General features: G+C 46.4%; 1 protein-coding gene across 1 annotated transcript in view; it reads left to right on the top strand.

Annotated features, from left to right (window-relative positions):
- Window positions 1-21,810, top strand: part of RXRG (retinoid X receptor gamma) — a 29,874-nt gene extending 8,064 nt beyond the window's left edge. Inside the window, exons 3-10 of the mRNA XM_054693912.1 lie at window positions 4,566-4,710; window positions 7,036-7,215; window positions 12,766-12,926; window positions 13,034-13,163; window positions 14,204-14,336; window positions 15,520-15,611; window positions 16,792-16,897; window positions 21,528-21,810. Coding sequence (XP_054549887.1) covers window positions 4,566-4,710; window positions 7,036-7,215; window positions 12,766-12,926; window positions 13,034-13,163; window positions 14,204-14,336; window positions 15,520-15,611; window positions 16,792-16,897; window positions 21,528-21,675 — 1,095 coding nt within the window. The 3' untranslated portion in view covers window positions 21,676-21,810. The remainder of the gene's footprint in view (window positions 1-4,565; window positions 4,711-7,035; window positions 7,216-12,765; window positions 12,927-13,033; window positions 13,164-14,203; window positions 14,337-15,519; window positions 15,612-16,791; window positions 16,898-21,527) is intronic.
- Window positions 21,811-26,640: the final 4,830 nt, after the last annotated feature.

The following is a 26,640-nucleotide window of genomic DNA, read 5'->3' as shown; positions in this document are numbered from 1 at the left end:
AAAAAAAACCATAAAGACTTTTCTCCAAATTAAAGTATATTTGGGGGCCTCCCCGATGGTGCAGCAGTTGAGCGCTGGGTTGCGAAGCTGCCCGCAGCCTCTGCAGCACCGGTTCGATCCCCGGCTGTTCCCCAGCCACCAGAGGAGGGTCCCACATGGCATGCAGACCTCTCCTGCCGCCCGCTGCTCCCCTCAGCAGTGTACTTCGGTCCTTCTGCCTGCTCTGCTCCCCGCTCTGGCTCTGGTAAATTCTCTCACCCTCCTGCGCTTCTGCTTGTATAAATGAATGAATGAATGAATGAATGAATGAATAAATAAATAAATAAAAATAAATCTTTAAAAAAAAATAAAGTATATTTGGAAGCCCAGTATATGTGTCAAATAAAAACATCAGGTTGAACGGGGGGCAAGAGATATATAGTCTTCTTGTTTGACCTCTCTGCACATATACTCTGAGTTCAAAACCCCTGGTCTGGTCTATAGATGGGGAAATGGAGCCTCTAAGAGAAGTGACCTGGCCAAGATCACACAGCAAGGAAGGGACAGAGCTAGATTGGACCCAGGACTGCTCTCCCTGGTTGGATGTCCAGGTTTCTTACTCCTCATGGCGAAGGCCCTCACTAGGTTGAAGGAGTGGGAAAGGAATACCTATTTGCAGCCTGACTGACTGGCTACAAATCTGCCTTAGTGGAATAATTTGAGATGAAAACAGCTCAGATATATAGACCCGATCTTCTGTGACAGCTCCAGGGAATCCAGGACGCATTAGGTCCCTGGCCTTGTCTGTAAAGGGAAGTAGATCAGTCAAGTGCTTCTATTCTGTTCTCAGGGAGCAGAGTTACCTGGTAAGGACTGCTCCAAAATGCTTGTGTCAGCGGGGCTGCTTCTAGTGGAACAAGACAGCTGCTGCTGGGGGGCTGGGGGTCAGCGGCTGATGGGCTCATGCTCTGGTGGCTGCCTTCCGTCTCCTCTGAATGTTCTGTGCCCAGAGAAGACAGCACACACCCACCTGTGCCAATCGTTTGCTCCCCTGGCATCAGGCTCACAAGGAGGCATGTTGGAGGGTGCTATAAGTTTAGACCTGGGGGGACTCCTCCAGGGGTTCCTCACCAAGGAGGAGAGGCAGGAAGCTGCTAGGGCAGGGAAGTCTGGGGTGTCCCCCATGCAGGACAGACAATGTGGTGAAGAAGGACTGGTGACCTAGGAGTCTGGGTTCTAGCCCAGCATGTTAGACCTGCGGAGGTGCCGCCTGGGCAGGCACAGTAGCCTTGGCCATCTGTCTCCTAGTCTTCCCTCATGCTGCTTCTTCCTTGACTTCACTGAGGCAGAAGTTCAAGCATCATTATTCTACTCCAAACCTCTCTGGGCTTCTCATTGCTTTCCCAGTTTAATCCACAATCCTTAGCCAGGCAATCAGACCTCGGGTTCTGTCACCCCCACCTCACAGCCTTATCTCCCTTCTACCCACCAGACACCAGCACCTGGGCTTCCCTCTAGGACTTTGCTCTCCAAAGTCCTTTGCCCACTACTGATCTAACTGAATCCTACCCACTTCTGTAGTCTGTCAAGTCCCAGCTCAAGATCTATCTGCTTCTGGAGGTCTCTCCTAATCTCAGTTGCTTGAGATCTTTCCTTCCTAAACTATCCCAAATGACTTTCATCTCACTGATGACCACTGTCTTGAAGATCAAGTCCTTGAGGTGACACCTGCCTCTTCTTCCTTTTGCATCCCTGTAGTAGTTGGGAGTGAGTGAATGAATAAACCACTTGAAGGCTCAATTTCCTCATTTGAGAAACTGGAAGACCTCATAGGGTTGTTGTGAGGATTAAAATAGCTAATTAGCAGAGAGCAAACTGTTCTTACACAATAATGCTAGCAGCACCAATAACAGTAACTACTGTTCTCTGATCGCTGTGCCTGGGGGTAGTAGAGCTGGTCCCGCTGGAGACCAGAGAGGGCAGGGAGGTGGGTGAGGGTCTCCTGATTCCAAAGTGCCTTCTTCCTTATTCTCATAAAGTTTCTTGTCCATCAGAGGATTGGGGAACAGAGCCATGGCCAGTCAGAGGGTTCTTTCTTTGGGGTCATCTAGCCCACATTACTTCCACTTTATAGAGTAGATCTAGATCCTTTAAGCACTCAGGAAAGTCGTTGCTTAGAATTCATACTGACAGAAACCCCCTCACCTAACTGTAAAAAATTAACATGCATCTAAATCCATCATATACCTTGAATGATTTTCTGATATCTCCCATGGAATTATTTCATCCCCTTTGTGGATATGGTCTTACTAATTGCAAGATTCCTAGCTCATAGTTGAGTATTGACTCACAGTAAACACTCTCCATTCTTGTCTGAATTAACTGTATTATACTGGAATGACAATAGTTGCCATTTATGGAACACCTACTTTGTGCTGGGCATGTCACATCATTAGCTCTAATTCTCCCAGGGACTCTGCAAGTAAACTATTGCATTTTATGGACAAGGAACCAGAGGGTCAGAGAAGATAAGTAACTTCTTTGAAGACATGCAGACTTTAAGAGCAAACTGGGGGAGGTCAATCCCAGGTCATGTGACTCCAGGGCTGATCTTTTGACAACACTAGTGATTCTCAACCCTGGATGCTCATTAGTGTCACCTCATAACTTAAAGAAGCAATAAGGCCAGTGGCCCTCACACCTACTGAATTTGGTGTGGAATCTAAGCATCAGTTTTCTTAAAGCTCCCAGGTCAACACCCAGGGTTGAGAACACCAAACACACCAAAATAAAATATGGGAGATGCGTCTTTGATGTCTTCTCTTAGTCTTGTATAAAAAAGTGTGGGGAGGGCCTCTCTGGTGGCACAAGGGGTTAAATCTCAGCACTATGAAGCTGTTGGCAGCCACTGCAACATGAGTTCGATCCCTGGCCAGGGAGCTACCCACATTGCGCAGCAGACCTCTCCTGACTCGCCTGCCGTCCCTCTCAACAGTGTATTTCAGTCAGTCTGCCTGTTCCCCCCACTCTGTCTCTGGTGAATCCTCTTACCCCCTGCACCTCTGGCCTGTACTGCAGTTCTTGTATGCATAAATAAATAAATTTTTAAAAAGAGAGAGAGAGAGACTCTCCCATCACACCTCATATCAATTTTTAAAAATTCCCAGTGACTTTGATTTCAAAGCAAGGAAGGTTGTATCTTTCCTCTTTTTGCATCCCTAACAGCATTTAGCCCAGAGCCTCTGCCCACCTCCTGTGCTTAATAAATATTTGTTCAGTGAATTGAAAAACTAGCAAGTTAGAAGGAACCAAAGAGGCTCTGTTTTGTTTTATGTTTTATTGATCATTCTTTCTGTCTCAAAGGCCTCAAAGAGAGTAGAAATCCTACCCTGGCTTCACTTTGAGTATTATGGTCATTTTGGTGAGGCAATATGATTTGGAATTCAGATACATCATACAGAAGTCAGTGGACCTTCCCTGAAATGCCCAGTTACTCACCAGATGCTGCTACTGAACATTTACACACATGTCGACTTGGCACCCCCTTTGTTGAGTTGAATTATATGTGTCCTTAATTTTGGTGCATGTTTCTTACTCCCCAATGAGATTGTGCTCTTTGGAGAATGAGAGACAGATCTCCCGATTTTATTTCTTCCTTCTCAGTGTCTCGGAAGTTGACCATGGACGCTCAGAGATGCTGTTGATTAGATGACTCTCATATTTATTTAACTTTCTTTCCTTTGATGAATACAGAACAGGTAGCAGTGTCTCTGTCATCCCTGCAGGAGCACTGGGGAGTGTGGAATGGTGAGGAGTGCCTGGCCATGTGCCTGCCCCACATCAGGCATGAGCAAGACAAAGCACAGAGACCCTGGCTGTGTGGATTTTAAAGTTTCACAGGACGATAGTCTAGTCCTTAGAGACAAATTCAAACACCCATCTGGGGCTTTCTAACCAGTTGTCAGTGCTACTGCAATGGTTTGGACATTTGGTTTAGCATCTTTAGTGGGGCTATGGAGATGACCATGACAGGAGCCTTCCCTTCTATTTGACTGTGAGCTCCTTTGGAGCATGCACTTTTACTCATCTCTGCAACCCAGAGCCTGGCACAGAGCACTTGGTAATGTTTGCTGACTGACTAAATGAATGGACTTTCAATTTTTTTTCCTTGGCTTTCTTGGACTCTCAGTCTCTGGCCTGAGGGCTGTAGCCTGTCTTGGAGGACTGCTGTCAATAGTTAATAGAAAATTTAAAAACACACAGCTGACACATCCTCAGTGTGCCATTCTGTATGGATTTCCAGTTCAAATAAAACTCATGAGTAAAATGAATAAAAGCACTGCACTCTGGTGGAGACGTGTTGTGATTTCCAGTTTAGGTTTTGGCTTCTAGAAATGATTTAGTTCCTCTGTGCCACTTTTTTCCCCCTTAAATTCATATCCCATATAGGCAGTTTAGATACTCTGCACTTGAAACCACTTCTCAAAATAGAACTTGCTTTTTCTCAAGGATGTCCTTGTTGCTTTCAGCCTCAGGGACTGTGCTTATCCTGGTTTTGTGTTTTATTGTATATTTTTCTCTTGCAGCTAAATGTGGTCAACAGCGTCAGCATTTCAGAGGACATCAAGCCCTTACCAGGGCTTCCCGGGATTGGAAACATGAACTACCCAACCACTAGCCCTGGGTCTCTGGTTAAACACATCTGTGCCATCTGTGGGGACAGATCCTCAGGTACGAGCAGAAGCAGTGTCCCTGTAAGGTTCCAGAGAAGGTGCTTGCTCTACAGTCCACTTGGCTACTTTGTTCCCTGTGAAAGAAAAAGGGTCCTTTAGGATGTTCTAGCTTAAAGTCTAGGCTGTCAGTTTCTATCACTGTACTCACAGCCTGCCGCCCTGTTGAAGTTAAAGTATGATTTCATTTTTAAGGATTAGATTTATAGGCTACCTATCCAGAAGCCCCTGCCTGGAGTGCTGTGCTATATGTGTTGCTGGAATAGAGAAGCTGTGTGATTAGTAAGTATCTCAAACCAGAGTTGCTTTAATGTTCACAAAATTATTTACAAAATGATGTTCCAGCAGTACTATAAAAGTGCAAAAGAAAGCCTAAAAAGTTATTTATAATTTCCCCAACAAAGATAACCCATTAGTAGTTTACATAATTCTTTCTAGAACATTTTAGGTTTTAAACATACTTCTTTCATGGCTATATATAAATACATTTTTACTCATTTTGACTTCCTCAATCCTTTAAACTTTTACCCAAATTCTTTCTTTCCCTTCTTCCATTATTCCTACCCCCTCCCAACTCCCCACCGTACTGCTTTTGATGACATTTGAACCTTTAATTTAATGATTGAGAAGATGGAGACTTGTTCTTGATGGCTCATTGAATATTTCCTCACCATCTTATTGTCACCAAAGCCAGTATTAAATGTCACTCCACTGAAAGTTTCAGGTGCCTGAAACTTAACTACATGGTTGATGTTTGCTTGCTCTCCAAAAAGTATCTCCAAATCATGCAGACTTGGCTATTGTCATACTAACCGAAAACCAGCCACACCCTGGCAGTTTCCTGTGTTATGGTGTTGTGGAAAGTCTGGGTGGTTCATTCATAGAGCTATGTGTCACTTTACGATGGGGATACGTTCTGAGAAATGTGTCATTAGTGATTTCATCCTCGTCTGAACTTCGGAGTGCAATCACACCTACGCTGTATGGCGTGGTCGAGTGGGAACCCCATGGTATCTGCGCTCCAGTGTTAACCAAAACATAATTGACACATGATGGTATATTAAAGACATACACCATGGGAACAGGGGAATGACAAACTGGTTTCATATTTCTCATTGACAAATATTTTAGAGCTAAGAGCATTGGTTTCTTTGGGCCCGAGATAAAATTGTGTATTCATTATTGCTGTGAGTTCAGTAAATTTATATTAGCAAAATATAAATTGTACTGCATTGTACTGAGTAGGCACAGGCTGACTTTTCATCAGGCAGGCTATCTTTAGCCACCACTTCATGTCAGGGCTGCTTCCTCTGAAATGTAAGCTCCCAGGATGCAGAGCATGTACACTCAGGGACTTCAAATTCACTTTAATATCAGCTGAACTACACCGAATTAGAAACTCATATCAGGATGGTGGCTCAATGCCATCACATGTTACATTTAGGAACCAGACATAAATATGGCTTGAATGATTTATTCCCTTACATTTTTTAAGATGCACAGCTCTAGTCAATTGCACTTAACTGCATAATGTACAGGATTGAGGAGATTTGTACTTAGAAAGGTCTTGGGATTCTTGATGCCTGTGTGGAGGTGGGCATGGTGGCTTTCCTGACAAGAACCAGCCAGACCTGGCTGGAGCCACTGAAAACAGAACATGTTGCAGCAGGTAACTAGGGCCATGAAATAAGTAGCAGGTTATTCTGGATCAAGCTAAACCAACTTCCATCAGATCTTTAAGTCATATCTCCAGATTACATGTCATATTGTGTTATAAAAATCACACACCAATTTATTTCTTTCAGAGGTAACAGTATTTCAAAAATTTATAACTTGGACTCTGTTCATAGTTTATGGGAAAGGATAATACTTTCAAGTAGGGTTCCTAAGACCTTGGGCCTCAATTATGGGGAAGTATTAGTGAGGCTGGGGTTCTTGTCCAGCTAGATAATGCATAATCAGCATAAGTATTTTTATTTATTGTGCATATTAATGCCCTGCATGGAGGCAGAACATTTTAATTAACACAGAGTTGCCTTGATGAAATAAATGGAAACAAAATCTTAGGTCAGGAATTTTCTAATGATGCTGTCTGGAATTGGCCATTCTAGCGACTGGCTTCCAGAGGGAAGACCCAAGGAAAGGCATAATGATTCTGCCTGCAGTTTGTTCCTGTGATTAAGGCTTCATTCTCTACTATTGATTCTTTGCTACCAGCCCCAGTGGCCAGGGGGTGTGATAGTCTTCCCTGGGGGAGAGTCAAGGTGAATGAAAGACCAAATAAACACAAAGAACTGTCTCTGGAATGTTCTTTTTTTGTGACCAGGGAAGCACTATGGTGTGTACAGTTGTGAAGGCTGCAAAGGGTTCTTCAAGAGAACCATCCGGAAGGACCTTGTCTACACGTGTCGGGACAACAAAGACTGTCTCATTGACAAGCGTCAGCGCAACCGCTGCCAGTACTGTCGCTATCAGAAGTGCCTTGTCATGGGCATGAAGCGGGAAGGTGAGGCTCCCCACTCCCCTCCCTCCGCTCAAGGAGAGCAGGTGGCATATACATAAGGCTGGGAGATGAATGCTGAGAGTAGGAAAGAGCCCTACTAGGATGGCATGTGGGAGGGAGACATTTGAAGGAGAGCTGGGATGACTTGGGGCACCATGACTCTCAAGGGTGGCAACTGAACATCTCAGTGCAAAGGGGTGGGGAGCATCTTTCTTCTCCACGTTCACCCATCTTGCCCTAGAACTCAGATAATGGCCCCCAGACTGGAGCTTCTCCTTGGCTCTTCCAATAGCCAGGCAGCAAATGTCAGAGTTGAAGATTCAGGTCCTCATGTGCTGCCCTACAAATGTAATGTGAGACTTACCTGCATGCAGCTGGCTTCTTCCTCCTCTTAATCTAGATTTCACTATGGAGAAAACTGTTGCTTTGACTTCTCTCTCTGGGGCTTTATGACCTTGGTCTGATGGGTGTATTCCTTGGTTTTGGGGGGTTAATGGCATCGCCAGTAATCATAGTTAGCCCTCTCATTCAGCCCAGCACTCTGCATTTTTAAACCCTTAAATCGTTCAGTTAACAGTGTGGATTAGCTTTTGTGTGGGTTGTGATAAAGTAAAAAAAAAAAAAATAACCTGGAAGTGCTTTTTGTTCATTTATAAGACTGAGAAATCTGCTAGGTAATGAGTAAGGAAGTCCTGCTTCCTCCTAGGAAATAAGAATAGTCATTTAGTAAGTCCTAGGTGACTTCATTCTTGAACTTCTTTTCTGTGAAGAGAGAAAGGGCGATGCAGGAAAAGGCTTTGTGCTCCTGCTATGAGAGAACACTTACAAGAAGATAACAATGATATTCTTGGAATCTTAGCAAGTCTGAGATGGAGGCAAACCTCACAGTGGTTGACTCAACCCTCACCATTCTATTGCAGAAGAAACAGACTCAGGGTCAGAAATAGGCTCTTACTTTTGGATGAGAGCTCAGCTTGAGCCTCCTCTCCTGCAGGGGATGCAGGAGCTCTGGGGTGCATGCCGCCTGATATCTAACAGGAGCCTCCACTGGACAGTCCCAAGCCTGGGATCCTGATAATCTCCCCTGCCCTGCAAGTTCATCATATGGCCCTCTCCATTTTAGGAGATTGGCCATTTTTCAGTTGCTCAGACCAAACCCCACCAGATTTCTTTTCTTGCCTTCTACACCATGCTCCAAGGGTGAGAGGCTCTTTTCTTGCCATCAAAATGTGTCCAGAATCTCTCCATGTCTCACTACTTCTATAGCTACCCCTGTTATCCAGGCCTCTGTTAACTTTTGTAATATTCCAAATAGATTCCCAGAAGTCTTCTTGCTTTCATTTTTGTCTTCCTTCAATTTATCCTAACAGAACAACCAAAGTGAGACTTTGAACAAGTGGGTCAGCTCAGACCCTTCCTCTACAATCCTTCAGTGCCTTCCCTCTTACTCAGAAAAAAGGACAAGATCCTGACTGTGACTTCAAGGTTGTACCTGGTCTCACTGTCCCACTGTGTTTCTGCTCCAGGCTTCTTGGTCTTTGTGCTGGGCCACTAGTGGTATTCCCACCTGAGGATTTTGCACTTAATCTTCTGTCTGCTTGGAATACTCTCTCTTGAAGTATCTGCACGGCAAGTGTCATCTCTGCCTTCCGACTTGAATTTGATCATCAATTTCTTGTAAAGCCCTGCTGGACCACACTCTCTAATGTTGTATCTGCCACCCCTACCAATTTCTAATCTCTTCCCCACAGCATTTATGGTATCTCGCATATTTATTTTGTCCTCTGTCTTTCATCTAGAAGGCAGGGTTTTATTTTTTATATCGCCACTTCCATTGCTATTATCAACAGTAACTAGAACAGAGTAGGCATTTAATAAATATTTTTTGAATGAATGGATGGTTTAAGCTGAACATTGAAATCAAAAGCTTTAGCAATGCAGGCGATACTAAAAAATAATTCATTAATTCATTCATCCAGTACTAAATGAGCACCTACTTTATTTTTGCTTAGGTTATATTTGCTGTAGAGGGGTGGATGGTCATATTGATTAGAACCTGTGATGTGAAAAATCGGTTTGTGGAGGTTGTCTTCTCTTCCCCAGGATATAATTGATACTTTTTGTTGCTTCTGCCACCATGACAGTCAAAACATAAAATCATTTACCCCAATGAGTGTCTCTCATCAGCAAGAGCATGACTGCTGCAAGGGTCATTTTTTCCCCTCACGGAATATAAAATAAGTTTCAAGGAAATTTAAGGAAAAATAATTTTCCTTATGCACGTGAGTCTTTAGTCAAAGAGGTAGTCCTTTCTGCTTTTCCCAGTCTCAACACTCAGCCTGAATATTCCCCAACTCAGACAGGGGCAGTGTGATCACAGGTCAAGTGGCCAGAAGTCTGTGCTTTCATTTAAAAACTGAAGAGTAAGAACAGGAGTATGTGGGCTGTCAGAGCCCGGGCTGGCCTTCTCTTCAATTAACATTGTTCTTATTCTGCAATAGAAAAATGAGTCCCGTTCTGAGTTCTGCATTGCTAAACAAAATGTGGAGAAACAGGAGTGATGAAAAGCAGAGTAATAAGCATTAGGAGGAGGAAAAAGAGGAAATTGCTGAAGGAATCAGTACTATTTACCCAGATATGGGAAGGCCAGGAGAGAATCCATTCCTCATCTCATGACATGAAGTGCCACTTTCATAAGACTCCTGAACAGCCTCCCCCTCACCACTATCATTTTGAGCCTCGGTTTGTAGAGTTTGGGGATCAGTTTGAACATCTTCCTGAGGACAAAAGAATAAAAACCTGGAAAAGATAACTGAGACTATGGAATTTACATTGCTAGGGAGTTGAGCAGATGGAAAGATGAAGGTAGGGTGGGCTCAGAATTCACCTGCCTGGAAGCAGGAGCCAGACCCCACTGCCTTTGTAGCACACATAACGCAGAAACCAGAATGGACATTGGCTATTCACTGAGGTAACACGAAAGAAGAAATGGGGGAGCTGAGAAGCTGGGTACCTGCCTAGGCTGATACAGCAAGCCACTGTCTGAACTGGTATGGGACTGGGACTTTCTGACTTCCAGGCCATCAAAAAGTCTTCAAGGATTCTGGGGAAGCCTACTTCCCTGATTTCTGGTCATGCAGTTTGCATGGGTAAGAGTGGATTATTTTGGAAGCCAGTTGTGGGCCACACTGGACACCTCTCTGGGCTTATGCCTTGGTGCAGCAGAGGGGTTAGCTCTGGGCAGGGTGGGGAGGGGTCATCAGCTTGGGTCTACAAGATGGTTCTACTGTTTCCTAGCTCTGTGACCTTAGGCAGGTTACCTAACCTCTCTGTGGTTCATAGTACTCCACATGGTTATTGTGAGCATTCAATGAGGCATAATTTATAGTGTTGATCTGAATGTTTCCTGAGGAACTAGAGGAGCTCCATAAATTTCGGCTGGTGTAGTACATGTACAATGAATATATGTTGGATTGACAGATAACCCAACTCCTTGTAAAGTGGAGGTTTGATACTGTTTGGGGTCACCGCTGTCCCCTCTTGAGTGTGGTAGCGGCAGCTCGGAATATACCACATGGAAGACATCATCCAGCACACAGAGATGACTGCTCATTTATAGCTGTAAGATTTATGGCACAAAGAGAAGAGGTGGATAGCAAAGGCTCACTCAATAAATGCTAACACTGGACACAGACTCGAATTCCTTGCAGCCAAGGTCGTTTCTGTGAAGCCTGAAGGTTACTTTTCATGAGTGTTACAAATCTGGAGAAGAAATCAATTGAGGACCACAAAAGGAACTTAACTTAATTTGCTTTCCCCCATCTTTTAAAATCAAGACAAATAGAAGCCCATTAACCTACCTTTCAAAAAATTACTACAAAAAGCAATCAATGCTAGCCAGTAAATCCAACTGATAATAAAAACACATATGATGTCTCTGTATGTTGTCAGTGAATAAGATTGACAGCGTGGGCAGAAGTCAATTGGGGTGAAGGAGGAAGAGAAAAATGTAGAGGGGAGAAGGAGGCAGGAAGGGCGTGTAGAGGAGGACCAGAGAGAGACTCAAAGGGTAGGAGAAAGAGTGGTTTGTTAATTTACAATAATTATTTCACTTAGTACTCACAAAGCAACCCCAGGTAAGTATCACAATCCCCACTTTACATACAGGGAAACTAAGGCTGAGTAGACTAAGTCCCATCTCCAGTGTCATTTAAGTAGGAAGTGCCAGAGCCCATTTTGAGAAAGGCCTGTTTGATTCAAGGTATATGCCTTTTTGCTCTAGTCTATCCTGTTTTTCCCTCTCTGTTCTCTGACTCTTCTGTTTCTTCTTTTTCTCACCTCTCTGCCTTATTTTCTCTTCCCTGTCTTCCTATCCTCAATCTCTCTCCTCACTCTCTCCTGACCACTGAATGTCATTCTCATCTTGATTCTTGGCTTGTTGGTGTATCTCTACCAGAGACCTTGGGGTATAAGTCATATTTCTACAGCCACTCCCTTCTCTGACTTGCTTTGAGGGCTCAATGCTATTACTTGCATATTCACGCCCCAGTTCTAGTTCATTCCAGTCTTATGTCTATGGGGAGGAAGAAAGAGAAGCTCCTCTCCATGGAAAGGAAGAAAGAGAAGCTGACAAGCAGAAGTTGCTAGGGGAGTAGCCACCTGCTCAGAGTATAATTTTCTTGGCTCTTGGGATTTTAAAACAATGTGTGCTAATATTGAATTCTGCTTGTTGCTAGTGAGAATAATATGGGAACCGTAGCTTTCTGTGTGATGGATGCTCACCCAATAGAGACTGTTCTCTTGATGAGGGAACAGGATTGGGGATGGGGTCTCTGCCTGACATCCCAATGCACAGACCCAGAGGAATCTGAGAGTTGGAAGGGACTCTGATGCAAAATTTTGCTCCTTTGGGAGGATGAGACAATTTCAGCCTATACTTATGCCAATATACCTTCCCCACCCCCTAAAATCAAGCCTCTGAATCTGAAATGTCATCAGGGCCCACTCCTCCACCTCTTCACTTACTAAATGCCCACTTGGCTCCCTGAAGATCATCTCTGAAAGCTGGATCCAGCAATTCTGTGTTCAGGCTGGTGTACTAGGGGCAGACCTAATGGGACGTGAATGCCAAGGATGATGCATAGGATCTGACAGAGGGAGCTTAAAGCAATGTTCTTGTTCCTTAACTACTGCATGCCCATAGATTATTAGACATGGCAGGTGGAGGAAGGATATAGAAGAAGAATAGCAAGGTGAGTGGCTCATTAAAACAGAGGGTAGGACTGGAGGTCATTAAGGCTTAAAATGCACATGTCCTAGAGTGCTCATCATGATGAACTGGAAAGGACGTGAACAAGGAACCCATAGCTCTACATGGGCATAAGCAAATAGTTTTCTGCCTTTGTTTGATCTGTCAACATTACAACAGCCCTGATTCAGTACATGATAATGTCCACTTCACAGATGAAGAAATTGAGGTGCAGGAAGGTAACTAACTTCCCCACAGTTGGCCTGGGCATTATGGTAACCCGTTCATGTACTTCTGCCTGCCAGCTGTGCAAGAAGAAAGGCAGAGGAGCCGGGAGCGGGCCGAGAGTGAGGCAGAATGTGCCAGTAGCAGCCATGAGGATATGCCTGTGGAGAGGATTCTAGAAGCTGAACTTGCTGTTGAACCAAAGACAGAGTCCTATGGTGACATGAACATGGAGAACTCGGTATGTGGTGTGGGTCGGCCATCCACCTCCCAGACAGGACTCGAGATGAGAAGGGTGCATTGGAGTCCCAGAATCTGTGCCTCAATGTACTTCTGTTCCTTTCTCAGACAAATGACCCTGTCACCAACATATGCCATGCTGCGGACAAGCAGCTTTTCACTCTTGTGGAGTGGGCCAAGCGTATCCCCCACTTCTCAGATCTCACCTTGGAGGACCAGGTCATTCTGCTTCGGGCAGGTAAAGGTTTGCAGGGCTCCTGTCTTCTTGGTATAATCACTTGGGCTGCCATCTTGAAACTGACTTGGGATCCCCAAACAAGTGACCTGATGGGGCTGTCACCCACCTAAGCAGAAGACAGAATAACCCTATACAGGGCTCTGCTCTTTTTTATATTATTTTTGAGTTCTTTGATTTGGATGGCCCTTCCCCAAAACTTGTATTCCCAAATGAAATGTTGTTTATTAATGGAGGGATGACATTATTTTCCATGCCAATTTCACTATGGCTTTAGTATTTGGTATAATTTTCCAAGAGAATCAAGTCATCGTGACTGAGGTTAATCTGAAGTAGTGTCTCATTATTTTCATGAAGTTGGAAAATAGATACCTTCCCATTTCACATGGGAAGAGACTTTTATTCAAGCTTGAGCTAGATAGATTCCAAGGTGCCTTCCTATTTTAAGAATCTATGTGTTGCGTTCAGTTCTCGAACGCTGTGCTGTTGACATAAACCATTTCTCTTTTTTGTCACTGGGCCAGTAGAAAGATTGGCTGAGCACTGTGGGCCAGTCCTCTCATTCCACCCCTGTTAGATAATGAGCCATCACTGAGTGTCAACCAAAAGCTACATTCTGTGCTGGGACTACTAGAAAATGCTCAAGAGATAAAACTAGGCTGTCGGGTCCTAGGAGCAGACACTGCGTGGCATAATCACATTATCCGCCATGGCAGCTAACATAGTGACTTGCACCCATTATCAATTCAATCCATGTTTGTTGATTGCTTGATGGGGGTCGGGGTAGGATGGGTCGGGGGCAAAGTCCGTATCCTCAAGCAGCCCTGGAGACTGGGTGTGTGTGCAAGGCCACAAGTCAGGAGACCTCAGTCTTACCCTTTGTTTTCTTATTAATTAACTGTGTGGTCTTAACCAGCTTTAACCTCCCAGGATTTCCGATTCTGCTTTTATTATGTGGGGATAGTGATAGAAACACTGGACGATTGTCAATGAAGCAAGAACGTGGTGAGTTTTCCCTCAGGGCCCCCTCCTTCTCTCTGCAGGGTGGAATGAGTTGTTGATTGCCTCCTTCTCCCACCGCTCAGTCTCTGTGCAGGACGGCATCCTCCTGGCCACGGGTTTACACGTGCACCGGAGCAGTGCCCACAGTGCTGGGGTTGGCTCCATCTTTGACAGGTGGCTCTCTTCCACTCTGTGCTTGCGCGTGCATGTGTGTGTGTGTGTGTGTGATTGTGTGAGACATACATGTTCACGTACGCCTGTGCCTATGGGCACTGGGGTGTGTATTCTGGGATGTAGGAGGGACAGCTCAGACAGCTGCGTGCGGCTAGAAGCAGAGACTAGTAAGCACATGAGGACGTAACATGGGGATTAAAAGAAAGGATTTGCTGTCACAAAATGGAGCCAAAGGCCAGCATGGGGCCGGGCAGCTGGGAAAGCTGTTATCCCTGTAGAAGTCCAAAGAGGAGCCTAGTCAGAAACATGGCCTACTAAGTTGGGCTTGGGGAGCGTGAACTGCTTTCCCGGGGGCAGGGATGGGAAGAGGCTCCAGGGTCTAACTGCAGGAGGCGGGAAAGGTGGCCTGAGGTGTTTGCTGGACCCTGCACCAGGAACTCTGGGTAGGGTCTGTGGCAAAGCAGACCCACCTGATTAGGAAACCAGAAGCTCAGTCTGGGATTCTGTGCCTTAGAGGAGGCTAGAGGAAGATAAAGCCCTGTGATGTAAAGAGATGAATGTAACGAGCAGGGAGTAATGACTTGGGATGGACCATGGAGAAGTGAGAAGAAGTCAAGGTTGAAAATAGCCCCTCAGGCCCCATAGTCCCTTTCTACCTCCATCATAAATGTGCATGTCCACCCACGATGCCTCTGTTTTCGTCCCTGGCCTTTCCCACAACATGTTTCACACAGAGACCAACATGGTCTTTGGTTGGTTCAGCACCTATCATGGGGCCTGGCGATGTCTACCTTGCCACTGAGCATCACCCTGTGCTGTGTTCTTCCAGACTTGGGATGCCCTCTCCCTGCTGTGCCTGTTGCATTTCTACTAGTTTTCCAATCCTCGAGGCTGCCTTTCCCCACCCTCACGTTCACAGCTTCCTCCTCTGTGTTCCCTTGGCTTTTGCTCAGTTATTTATTGACTGTATTGCTGCATGTTGTTTCCATGTCTGTTTCTTCAATTAAACGTGAGCCACTTGAGATCAGGGATTGCCTCTTCTTCACCTCTGAGCACCTTGTACTAGGCTCATCATCTGGGAGAGGGGGTGAATCCATAATAAATATTGGTCACATTCATTTTATCAGCTCTTGACCTGGTGCTCACAGTTTGCTCATCACCTGCCATTGTTTCCCATGAACAGAGTTCTGACTGAGCTCGTCTCCAAAATGAAAGACATGCAGATGGATAAATCGGAGCTGGGGTGCCTGCGCGCCATTGTGCTGTTCAACCCAGGTGACTTGTCCCTCCTCTGTGGTCGACCTTGGAGACTCTGACATTCTTTGGTTCCCCAGCTCAGCTGAGATGCAGAAGGCAGTGCCTGGGGGCAGCAGACCTTCAACTCTGCATGGTCTCTACTCTTGGTGCCATCTTGCAAAAGTCTTGAATGGCGGGGAGTGTGTGTGTTGGGGATCCAACAAGTGACTGTGGTCTAGGGTAGCAGTGAAGGAATGGGTAGAAAGTGGTGAGATTATGGATATTATTTTGGGAGTAAATTCAATGGGATGGGTAGGTGGGTATGGAAGAAAGGGATGTAAAATAGAACTCTCAGAGTCTTTTGGTTTTGTTTTCCGGAAAATTGGAAATGGAGTTTTCATTGACTCAGATATGGGTTGTTAGGTAGGGTGGATAGGAATCAGGACTTGGTCTTTGGCCATTACAATCTGGATGGTCAATGTCCAAGGGTCGCTGTCCAGGAAGCAATCGTTTCTGAGTCTGGCATTGAGAGCAAAGCCAGGGTGGAGATGTGCATCAAAGCCCGTCCGCCTAGCCCCACCCAGTAGGGAAGACTCTGGCACAGATGAGCTTATCCAGGGAGAGAGTGAAGGTGGAGCAGGGAAGAGGGCTGAGAGCACACTGACTTGAGAGATGGAAGAGAAAAGGAAAAAGGCAGCAAAGGAGTTTGAGGAGAGAACCGGAGGAGTGGTGTCCTGGAGGCCAAGTGGAAGAGTATTTCCAGAAGGAGGCAGAGATGAGCTTTGTCAAATGGTGCGTCAAGGGAGATGAGTATTCCGAGGTACAGAGTAACTTGTACACAGCTTCATCTCCAGAAGGAGGCAGTTAGCTCATCGATGCAGGACATGGGTTTGGTTCTTTTCTTGTGCCCCATCTCACCTCTCAGTCCTTGCTTCACATGTACTAGGCACTCAATAGAGGTATGAAGACACAATTTCGAGAATTGCTTGGATATAAGCTCTCAGCAGTGAGTGCCTCTGACCCGAGAGTTTATTGGGAGTCCAGGCACAGAGAGAAGACCTGAGGACACAAAGAACTGTCATTGTTTATGTCACCACTGTTCCCCACCCAGCCTGTCTGTAGTGGTGCTGGGGGGAGGGGCTAGAGTGAACGGGCACAGCTTCTGTGGAAGGTGTCCACCTCATGTGTATCAAGAAGTTAAACCAGTCATCTCTTGCAGATGCCAAGGGTCTGTCCAACCCCTCTGAGGTGGAGACTCTACGTGAGAAGGTTTATGCCACCCTGGAGGCCTACACCAAGCAGAAGTATCCAGAACAACCAGGCAGGTGAGGGAGTGCTGGAGAATTGTACTAATAACAACAAATATTCTTACTAGCAGTTAATGAATGGCCATGTGCAGGAGACATGGTCTGGATATTTTCAAATATTATTTCATCTTCATAATAAGCTGAAGGTTGCTATGGTATAGCCTCCACGAAATTGGAGAGCTGTCTTGCTCACTCTTTACCATCAGCGCCTAAAGCAATGCCTGACACATATATCCATCTTTACATGTTGGATGAACAAGCAGATGATTGCATGGCTGTGGCATCATTAGCTGCAGCTTCTAACAAGGCGCCAAGGCTAAGGAAAGTTAAGTAACTCACCTGACACCACAGAGCTTGTACAGGGTGCACCTGGGATGTGAACCCAGGTCCAGCTCATTTCACAGAACTAGTGCTTTTCAGTGTGGCTCCCAGTAGAAGCCGCCTGCAGAGGCTTTGCTGTTTTATAGGAGGTGATGAATGAATGAAGGTAGGCAGCGTCAGCCCTTGGGTGATGGGCAGGCCGAGTGTGCTAGGGGGATGCACTGTGTTCTCATCCCTCACAGGCTCTGCCAGCCAAGAGTGGTGGCTACTGGTCCCCGAATCTGGGTCTGGGTTCCTCATCTGAAAAGGAGGACATTGATCAGAAGAGCTCTGGGTAGAGGTAATCTCCAGGTGTTAACAAAAAAAAAAAAGACTTCCCAAAGCACAGTCAAGTGAAAACTTCCTCTTCTGCTAATTAATTAAAAAGAGACCATGATTCTTAAATATCACAGAAAAATCCAAAAATGAAACCTGAGTAAACTACTTTGAAGATACTAGTTTTGTTTTTATGTTAACTTCATATGGTCCCAAGTCTTACAAATGACTCTTAATCCTTTGTAAAGTCTAATTTCCATCCAGCTGTTTTTCCTGGATCATAAGCCAGCATCTATCAAATGTCCAGATGAGACAGAGCTTTGCTGTTTCATAGGAGGTGAGGAATAAATGCAGGTGGGCCGCGTCAGCCCTTGGGTGACGGGCAGGCCGAGCGCGCTAGGGAGATGCACTGTGCTCGCACCCCTCACGCTGGCCAGCCTTGGAACACAACCTAAGTCTATTTCTTGCTGACAAATCAGTTCTGGGCAGGCAGTCAGGCTAGAGAGTTGACTCCTCCACGCCCTCACTCGGGGGCCTAGGCTCCCTCTTCCTTGGGGCTCGCCATGTCCCAGGGCTTCACTGTTCTGCATCCAGATGAATTGTCAGCTGAGGTGAGCCTTGTGGGCCGGGTAGAGGTGTTTGCAGGTGATGCCAAGAAGGAAAGGGACAGCGGACTTGGCCGACACCTGGCAGTACCTTCCACATCTGCAGCAACCACTCAGTTCATGGCTCATGGGAGCGCTGGAAAAATGCTAACTGCAAGCCCTGTGTTGGATGATTTCTATTGAATCTTCCAGCTCTTAGGCAACATTAAACTTGGTTTTTGAGGACATGCAGTGTGCAAGGCATTAGAGTTACAAGGCGTAGACTCACTCTTTTCCTGTAATTGGTTCTAGGCGCTGCTGTTTAGTTCTTTAATAACAGGAAAAAACCCCTATATTTTGGTGGGAGGAAGGAAAATATTAAAAAAATAAAATAGGTAATAGAAATTGGTGGTAGATTTTGGGGGCCCTTTTCTCTCTAGTACCCTCGTGTACCTATGCACATATGCAGACTGTGTACAGTTGGCTCTTGAACAACTTGAGCTTGAACAGCTGACCTTCATGCAGGCTTTTTCAGTAAATGCAGCTGGCTCTCTGTATCGGTGGGTTCCAGTCCTGACCCAACCAGCCCGCCACGTGGATGACAGCCCCGCGGATGGTTGCAGAGGGCAGATTGTAAGGGACCGGAGGGTTTTGGTGTTTGTGGAAATCCTGAAACCAGTTCCCCAAGGATTTCAAGGGATAAGTGTAATCAACATTTTGGGGAGTCAAAGCTATACTCAGATTTCTGACTGTGTGGGAGTCAGCACCCCTAAACCCTGCCTTGTTCAGGGCCTCCCCGGTGGCGCAGCAGTTGAGTGCTGGGTTGTGAAGCTGTCTGCAGCCTCTGCAGAGCTGGTTTGATCCCTGGCCACTGGGCAAGGGTCCCACATGGTGCACAGACCTCTCCTGCTGCCTGCTGCTCCCCTCAGCAGTGTATTTTGTCAGTCTGCCTGTTCTGCTCTCTGCTCTGGCTCTGGTGAATTCTCTCACCCTCCCGCGCTTCTGACTGTACCCAGTGCTTGTATAAATAAATAAATAAATCTTTAAAACAAACAAACAAAAAAAACCCCTGCCTTGTTCAAAGGTCAACTGTATTAACAGATATGAAATCATAAGTTTGAGGTATTATTTTCTTCCCTTAGCCATTCTAGGCATTTTATCAGATTATTGAAAAGTATCAAATGGTTGTTTTCAATGGTTTTGTGATATCTCATGGAGTAGATGGACTCATTTGTTTAGTCACTGCCTGGTGGTTGACATTAGGTTAATTCTAATGAATATCGCTACACACTGTGGAACCCGACTTTTCCTGGGAAGGGGGTGACAGGGCCTGGGCTGCTCCAGGCACTAGGGAGATGTCAATGCTGTTGCCTGGATGAGGACAAAACCTGAGAGCCCAGGGATAGGGTGCTGGAGTTGGCCCCCTGCATGTTCCCTGCCTACGTTCAGCATAGCCTGGACAGAGGTGAGGCGCCTGCGGCTGAGCAGACACATAAAGGATGTCACTTGGCTCAATCAAGTAGGTAAGTATGCTGTAGGCCGTCACCTCTGGTTTGCTGAAACTGCTAGAAGGGGATCCTGGAAACACCAGGTTAAGGTAGTTTTCTCAGTGGTGGAGTGCTGCCCCCCCATGGACTCTTTTTAGAAGTGCAAATCACAGGGGACGAAGGAGTTGGGCAGTCTAGTCTGAACGCTGAGATGAAACTCTGGAGGGGCAGGGCTTGCCACACAAGCTCTTTCCTTTCCTGTCCCCCACCCCCCGCTGCCCCCTTAACGTTGGCTCTCCCTCCACACACACACCTTCGAAGGTTGTGACTCTCCCTTGCTGCTAAACACGGGAGTCAGGGCTGCGGGGCCGTCCCAGACTCTCTGAGGGCCTGTCTGTCTACATTGCTCCCTGGGTTCCTGGGTCCAGCAGGGACACTCAACATTTCACATATTGTAAAACTTTGGCATGTTTGATGTCAAAAGCTGTGTTTTCAGAGTTCCTCTGGTCTCACTTTGTCCTCCACAGAGGAGCTGTTTCCTCTCCCTAATCCCCTCAACCCTTTCATGGCGGGGCTGCTGGGAGACCTCTGCCTGTGCTTTCCTCCTAGTGCCCTCCCGACGCACCCAGGGGCGGACAGTCACAGTCGTTGGAATGTTTCTGATGGCGTTGGTGTTGACTTCCATCTTTCTCTGCAGGGAAGTCATTCCTACCTTTTTAGGTGGCACCCCTTTATTTTTCCTCGAAGCCACATTTCCTTAAAACTTCATTAGCATGAATATAGAAACACACTCACCTCCCAGGAGTACTGTGATTCCAGTTTGAACCTTCTCGTAAAATAATGTGCTGCTCAGTGCTGGCCCAACCCAACTAGGAGGTGTCTGTGGAGTTTCCATTAATAACTTTAACAGCAAGGGCCTCCCTGGTGGTGCAGCGGTTGAGCGCTGGGCGGAGAAGCTGCACACAGCCTCTGCAGTGCTGGTTTGATCCCCGGCTGCCGGCGAGGGTCCCACATGGCGCGCAGACCTCTCCTGTTGCGCCTGCTGCTCCCCTCAGCAGTGTTTTCGGTCAGTCTGCCTGTTCTGCTCCCTGTTCTGGCTCTGGTGAATTCTCTCACCCTCCCACGCTTCTGACTGTACCTAGTGCTTGTATAAATAAATAAATAAATCTTAAAAAAATAACTTTAACAGCAAGATGTCAAAGGATTTTGAGCGATGAAGAAGGGCCACAGAGCAGGCTGAAAAGTGTCACAAGTGGAGGGGTCTGAAAAAGACGTGCAAATGTGAGACAAAGTCACTCACTGGCCTCTCTCGCTGGTTGGCCCTCACAGCCAAGGTCCTTGATTACAGGACAGTGTGTGTGAGTGTGAGTGTGGCAAGCTGAGGTCACACAGGGTAGAGTGACTGTAATGTGTAGGATGAGAACTTTGGGGAGAGGGGCTGCCTCCAACCCCAAACCTCTGCCTGCCCCCAACCTCACATATCTGTCTTGTACCTTGGCCTCCATCATGTCTATCTCCTGGCGGTGCTCCCAGGAGTCAGCACATGCATGCCCTACCCATCCCCCCCGCCCTGACTCTGCGCTGAGTCTTTCGACAAATCTTCACAGTGCAGACAAGGGTTCAGAGAATGGGGACACCAGCTAGCTGGGGTTACAGACAGAAGTCTCCAGGGGCACCTGGCTCTTCTCCACCTTGAATGAGGGCTGAGGACAATGCTGGGACATGCACACAGGATTCAAAGGATGCTCCAGGGCCACCTGGTCCACCTCCTCCCTTTGAGAGGTTAATTCATTCTCTGGCCTATTCCTGAAGCTCTCTAGGGGCAGGGTCTGTCTTAGCCGCCCCTTTAGCTCTCTCTTCCATCACAGAAGAGCAGAGAAACCTCCTGTCCAGACTGCTGGATGGACTCTTCCAGTTCCTAACACCCCCTGTTCCTTGCAGGTTTGCCAAACTGCTGCTGCGCCTCCCTGCCCTGCGCTCCATTGGCCTGAAATGCCTGGAGCACCTCTTCTTCTTCAAGCTGATTGGGGACACGCCCATTGACACCTTCCTCATGGAGATGTTGGAGACCCCCCTGCAGATTACCTGAGCCCCAGCAGCCGCAGCACCCCAGCTGGGAGCACCCCGGGCAGGTGTGTGTGGACCCCGCCCTGCACACGACCCTCCACTTCCCACCCCGACCCCCTTCCTCTTCCCAAAATGTGATGCTTCTAATAAAGAAACTTTCTACACATGTGACTTTTATAGGTGGAGTTTTGTATAAATGTGGAAGGTAACCTTTGTTTGCTAGCTAAGGGGTTGGGAAATCGTTCTGGAAGTCCTCGGGAAAACTAGCCAAGCCTCTGTACATATTTGGTTTAAATTATTTTTTCACTTGCCATGGAAAGTAAACGGACGAACAATAAAATAATATATATGATATTGGCACTGCTTGGAGCACGAGGTGTGTTATTGTGCCCAGGGAAATGATCTCAGATGTGGGAGGAATGGTGCTGGGGTAGAGCTGGGGAAGGGGACGCACATCCTGAACAAGAAACCCCACAGCTGAGCACAGGCCCCTTTGCTCAGGAGCAGGCGGGCCCTGGAGAGGTAGGGAAAAAACAATGTCTTTCACTGTCAGTTTGGAGGTTTTTTCTTCCTATGAATAATGAGCAGAAAGAAACTTATGCTGCTTGGGGGAAATTGGGTATAAGACCAAGAGAAGAGACCCTTGGGTCCTGGGAGTTAGTGAGAGAGAGTCCCAGCAGGGATGGACTTTCTGTCATTAACCAGTGACATTAACAAAGGACTAGAGCGCACCAAGTGTATTTCCATTCTTAATCATTTTCTAATTCTACACAGTCTGTTCTTTTTTTTTTTTTTTAAGATTTATTTATTTATTTACACAAGAGCTGGGGTATAGGCCAGAGGTGTGGGAGGTGAGAGGATTCAGCAGAGACAGAGTGGGGAGCAGAACAGGCAGACTGACCGAAACACACTGCTGAGGGGAGCAGCGGGCAAGACAGGAGAGGTCTGCTGTGCCATGTAGATTCTTGCTGGCTGGCCAGGATCGAACTGGCGCTGCAGAGGCTGCGGACAGCTTCACAGTGAGGCGCTCAACCGCCTGCATCACCAGGGAGGCCCCACAGCCTGTTCTTAAAAGGGAAAGAGAGAAGACCTCTCCAGCTTTTAATATCCTGGTAGACTTGGAGTCCTACTGTTTGGACAGGGTGGTAGGCTGTTTTTAACTGACTCCGCAGCCTATCCAGCCCATTATCTTTGAGTCATCTTCCTGCTGTCTGCAGGAACAGGGCTTTAGCAAACACAAATCTATGCTTTACCAGTGTCCCCTAAGGTGCAAGGGTGTGCAACCTGAACAACTGCACATGGCAGTCCTGAACTTCTCCAAGCCTGACCTGGGGCCTGCACAGTAAGCGTATAGTCAATGCGTGTTGTGGATGTGGAAGCCACACAACTGGGAAGAATGTTGTAACAGGTATTGTAGATGGCAATTGTCTTGTTTCTCATCAACAAACTCTTCTCAGCAAACTACAGGGATAACTCTCCAGTTCAATACATCCATGAGTGACCATACAGTTCTGGAGAAACTATAATTCTTCACTACTGGGAACAATTTAGGGATCCCTTAGCCTTACATATTAAGCAATGAAGTGAAAATCTTAATTATGCTGTTTTTTTCCTTTTTAAAATTTACATTTCTTGTGATTCATAATAAAATGCTTGTAGGAGGAGGAAACTAAAATTTAATCATGGGCTCCTGGGCCTCTGCCAGCACAACTCACGGGATCGATTCAGTTCCTCACAGATACCATGGGTCCTCAGGGGGATCCCCTTCCCCCCAACTTGGTGGTGACCCAAGTTCTGTTCTGACCTTTGACCCCTCCCTCACTGAACTCTAGCTCTTACCTCCAGCTTATTTCACCTCCTACTTAATAGATTTGGCTCTGAAATTGGTTTTTAACTGTTTCAAAAAATCAAATCTACCTTCTGTAAATGACAATTTGCCACCACTGATGTAATTCAGAGGACACAGGCTCTGGAAGGATTTCCCTCCAAGTGAACTTAAGACTTCAGGCAATAAACCAACAATGCCTTCCCCCTAGGAGGCCCATCAGGGCCCGGATGTGGGATTGATTTAGGGCTTTATCGGGGAGGAGGGAGTGGGTGGGAAATCACACCCCATCCCTGCACCCCTGCACCCTTGTAGGCCAGGCAGGTGAGGGATCTGGCAAGGCAGCCTCGGGTACTTCTGGAGAAGAGGCTGGGAGACCAAACTCCTTCCTAGCCAGGGAGAAGCAGTTTTCACCTTCTCGATGGAAATCTCCACAGATGTGTCTCTTGTGACAATGTTGGCGCAGAAAGCCAGCTCTGACCACGCTGAATGGGCCAGGCCCAGGCTGAGGCCTTCGGGGGCGGCTCCTCCAGGTCCTGCAGCTGCGGGAACACTGGGACCGCCCGCTCCGAGGACACTTGGTGCCAAGACTGTTAGGCATGGGCGCCCTCTGCTGCCGGCTCGCGACATCGCGCTCACTTCCCAGGCGAGCGGCTTCCAGGAGGCCTGCGAGGAATAATTGTATGTACTGCAAAATGAACACTGCAATAAATCTTCCAAATATTTTTTCTTATGTTGAAAATTTTTAAGATTTACTCTCTGAACAACTGTCGATTGTTAACTGTAGTCCCCCATGCTATCCATGACATCCCCAGGACTTTTTTTTATCTTACAACTGGAATTGTTTCCTTTTTGACACCAAGTTTCCTTCTACCTCACTGAATCAATCATCTTTTAGAAATTGTTTGACATTCTATTCTATGACCTTAAATGGAAGCAGGGGGGTACTGGGCCTTTGGGGCTCCTCATGCCACCTCTGGGGTCCGCTCTCCTCTCTGTTGGGCCAGAGATGACTGCCAGGAGCTCCACGGGGCATCCTTGCCGCCCAGTGACCAAGACACTCTTCTCTGCCCTCATTCCAGCAGAGGCCCCTGAGTGGGTGCTCACAGTTGGGGTGTTTGGAATGGTCCGGGGTACACCATGGGTGCGGTGGGATTCCTCTTGCAGGGCTGAGAGTGTGAAGAGGGAGGGCACGTTCTAAAATTAAAGCAGTCACTAGAAGAGGGGGTTGTGGGGAGATACAAAGGCAAGTGCAACTTGCAGTTGCAGGCGTATTGCTATTTCTTTTCTTTTTTTTTTTTTTAAACAACAGAAATTTATTCTCTCATAGTTCTGGAGGCCAGAAATCCACAACCAAAGTATTGGCAAAGTCGTGCTTCCTCTGAAGGCTCCAGAAGAGGATACGTCCTTTCTTTTCCACCTCTGGTAGTTCCCAGTATTCCTTGGCTTATGGTAGCGTAACTCTAAATTGCTGCCTCTGTCCTCACTTGGCCTTCTTCCCTGTTTCTCTGCATTCTCCTTTCTGTCTCTTTTAAGGACATGTCTCAGGACCTACTGTAACCCAGGATGATCCCTTTAGCTTACTTTAAAGAGCTCTTTAACTTAATTATGTCTGTAATGATAATACCACATTCTGATGTTCTGGATGGGCATACCTTTTGTGGGGTGGTAGGAAATTCATTTTATTTTATTTTTATTTATTTATTTTTTACATCATTGTTCATTTTTAAACAATATTTGCTCCCCCACCCTGCCCACCACTGACCAGGCAATCTGGCTACACCACCACTTCTTTCCCTTAGTGCAGGTCCGTGAGGCAGTGCCACAGTGAATCCCACTTGAATTAGGAGGATAGCAAAGCTCAGGGAAGATATAGAAGAAATTCAAGGTCACCTAGCCAGTGAGGGGCAGAGCCCAAACTCAGACTAACATAAATCACATACCTCTCACCACTATACTCTGAGCAAATAAGACAGCTAAGCCCAGGGACAGAGGGCAGCCAGAGCTCTGAAGGCAATAAAGCACCGGGCCCCTCTCTTTACCTCTGCCAAAATGCAGAACAGAAAGACAAATCCATACTTACACTGTCTATGATTTCTTTCTTGAAATTTTGCATTTCCGCTCTGTTCCCAGACACTTCCTCTATGGGAAAAGCTGACCACCCACTGGGAAGGGCTGATGCTCTAAGGGGAGGGTCGGCTGTTTGGGGTTGTCTACAGTCTGAGATACGCTTTATTTGTTTTCCAGTTGAAGAAGGATATTTTCTCCCAAGTTGCCTGATTCCAAACTGGTTAAGCCACTTCTGTGCAGACTTTCCAAGCAATTTCATCCCTGGGGTAGAAACAGAGCATGGAATGATTTGGAGCAAAAGGACAATTTTTGGACAATTATGAGTGAGTGAAAACAGGAGGTTATAATGGATGGTGTCTTTCAACCCTTCACTCCGGCATTTTGTAACCAAGAGTTCTGTCTCCCAGGTTTGGGTGGTGGGAACGTGATGCTGAGCAGTTGTATGGAGCTGCTTCTAGATGTTCAATAATTGGAAACAGCAATGGCATCAGCCGGGATGCACATAAGGAAAAAAGGAGGAATATGCTGGAAATGTGTAAACAAAAACTGAACAAAAGCTCAACAAATATTTCAGATATATTTTAAAAGTGAGTCGCTTTTTGCCTTTCACAATTGCCTTGTCAAATGCCTAATTTAAATAAGTCCTATATGAGGAATGAGCTGGAAGGAAAGCTGAAAATTTTTCAGTAATGACGAGGAGGCAAAATCTGTGATTTGGGGGCATGTGGTCAATGGAAAGAGACAGTGTGGTTTGGTAGTAAATCAGGTGACACAACCAGGACGTTAATTTGTCTGCAAAAATGTATTTTGAAATTTGGTCCAGGATGGGATCAGACATGTTCTAATTTCCTCAAAGAGCTTCAGAAGTTGGAGAAAGCCCAGCTATTGTCTGTGACTGAGACACAGGCTTCCTGGAAACAGAGAAATGCTTTTTGGAGTGTCCCTTCCAACTCTATGGTTTCTCTGGACCTTGCATCTTGTAGTGGTGCAAGAACACGAAGCATGTATAGACCATGCTCATACACACATGTGTATGCAAAGCACATACCACAGACACATATGCACACGTGCATGCCCACATGTGTGCACACA

This window comes from Talpa occidentalis, unplaced genomic scaffold, assembly GCF_014898055.3.
Source record: "Talpa occidentalis isolate TD23 unplaced genomic scaffold, MPIMG_talOcc4v2.1 talOcc4.12, whole genome shotgun sequence".
Classification (NCBI taxonomy): domain Eukaryota; kingdom Metazoa; phylum Chordata; class Mammalia; order Eulipotyphla; family Talpidae; genus Talpa; species Talpa occidentalis.
This window is presented reverse-complemented; position numbering and strand designations above follow the sequence as displayed.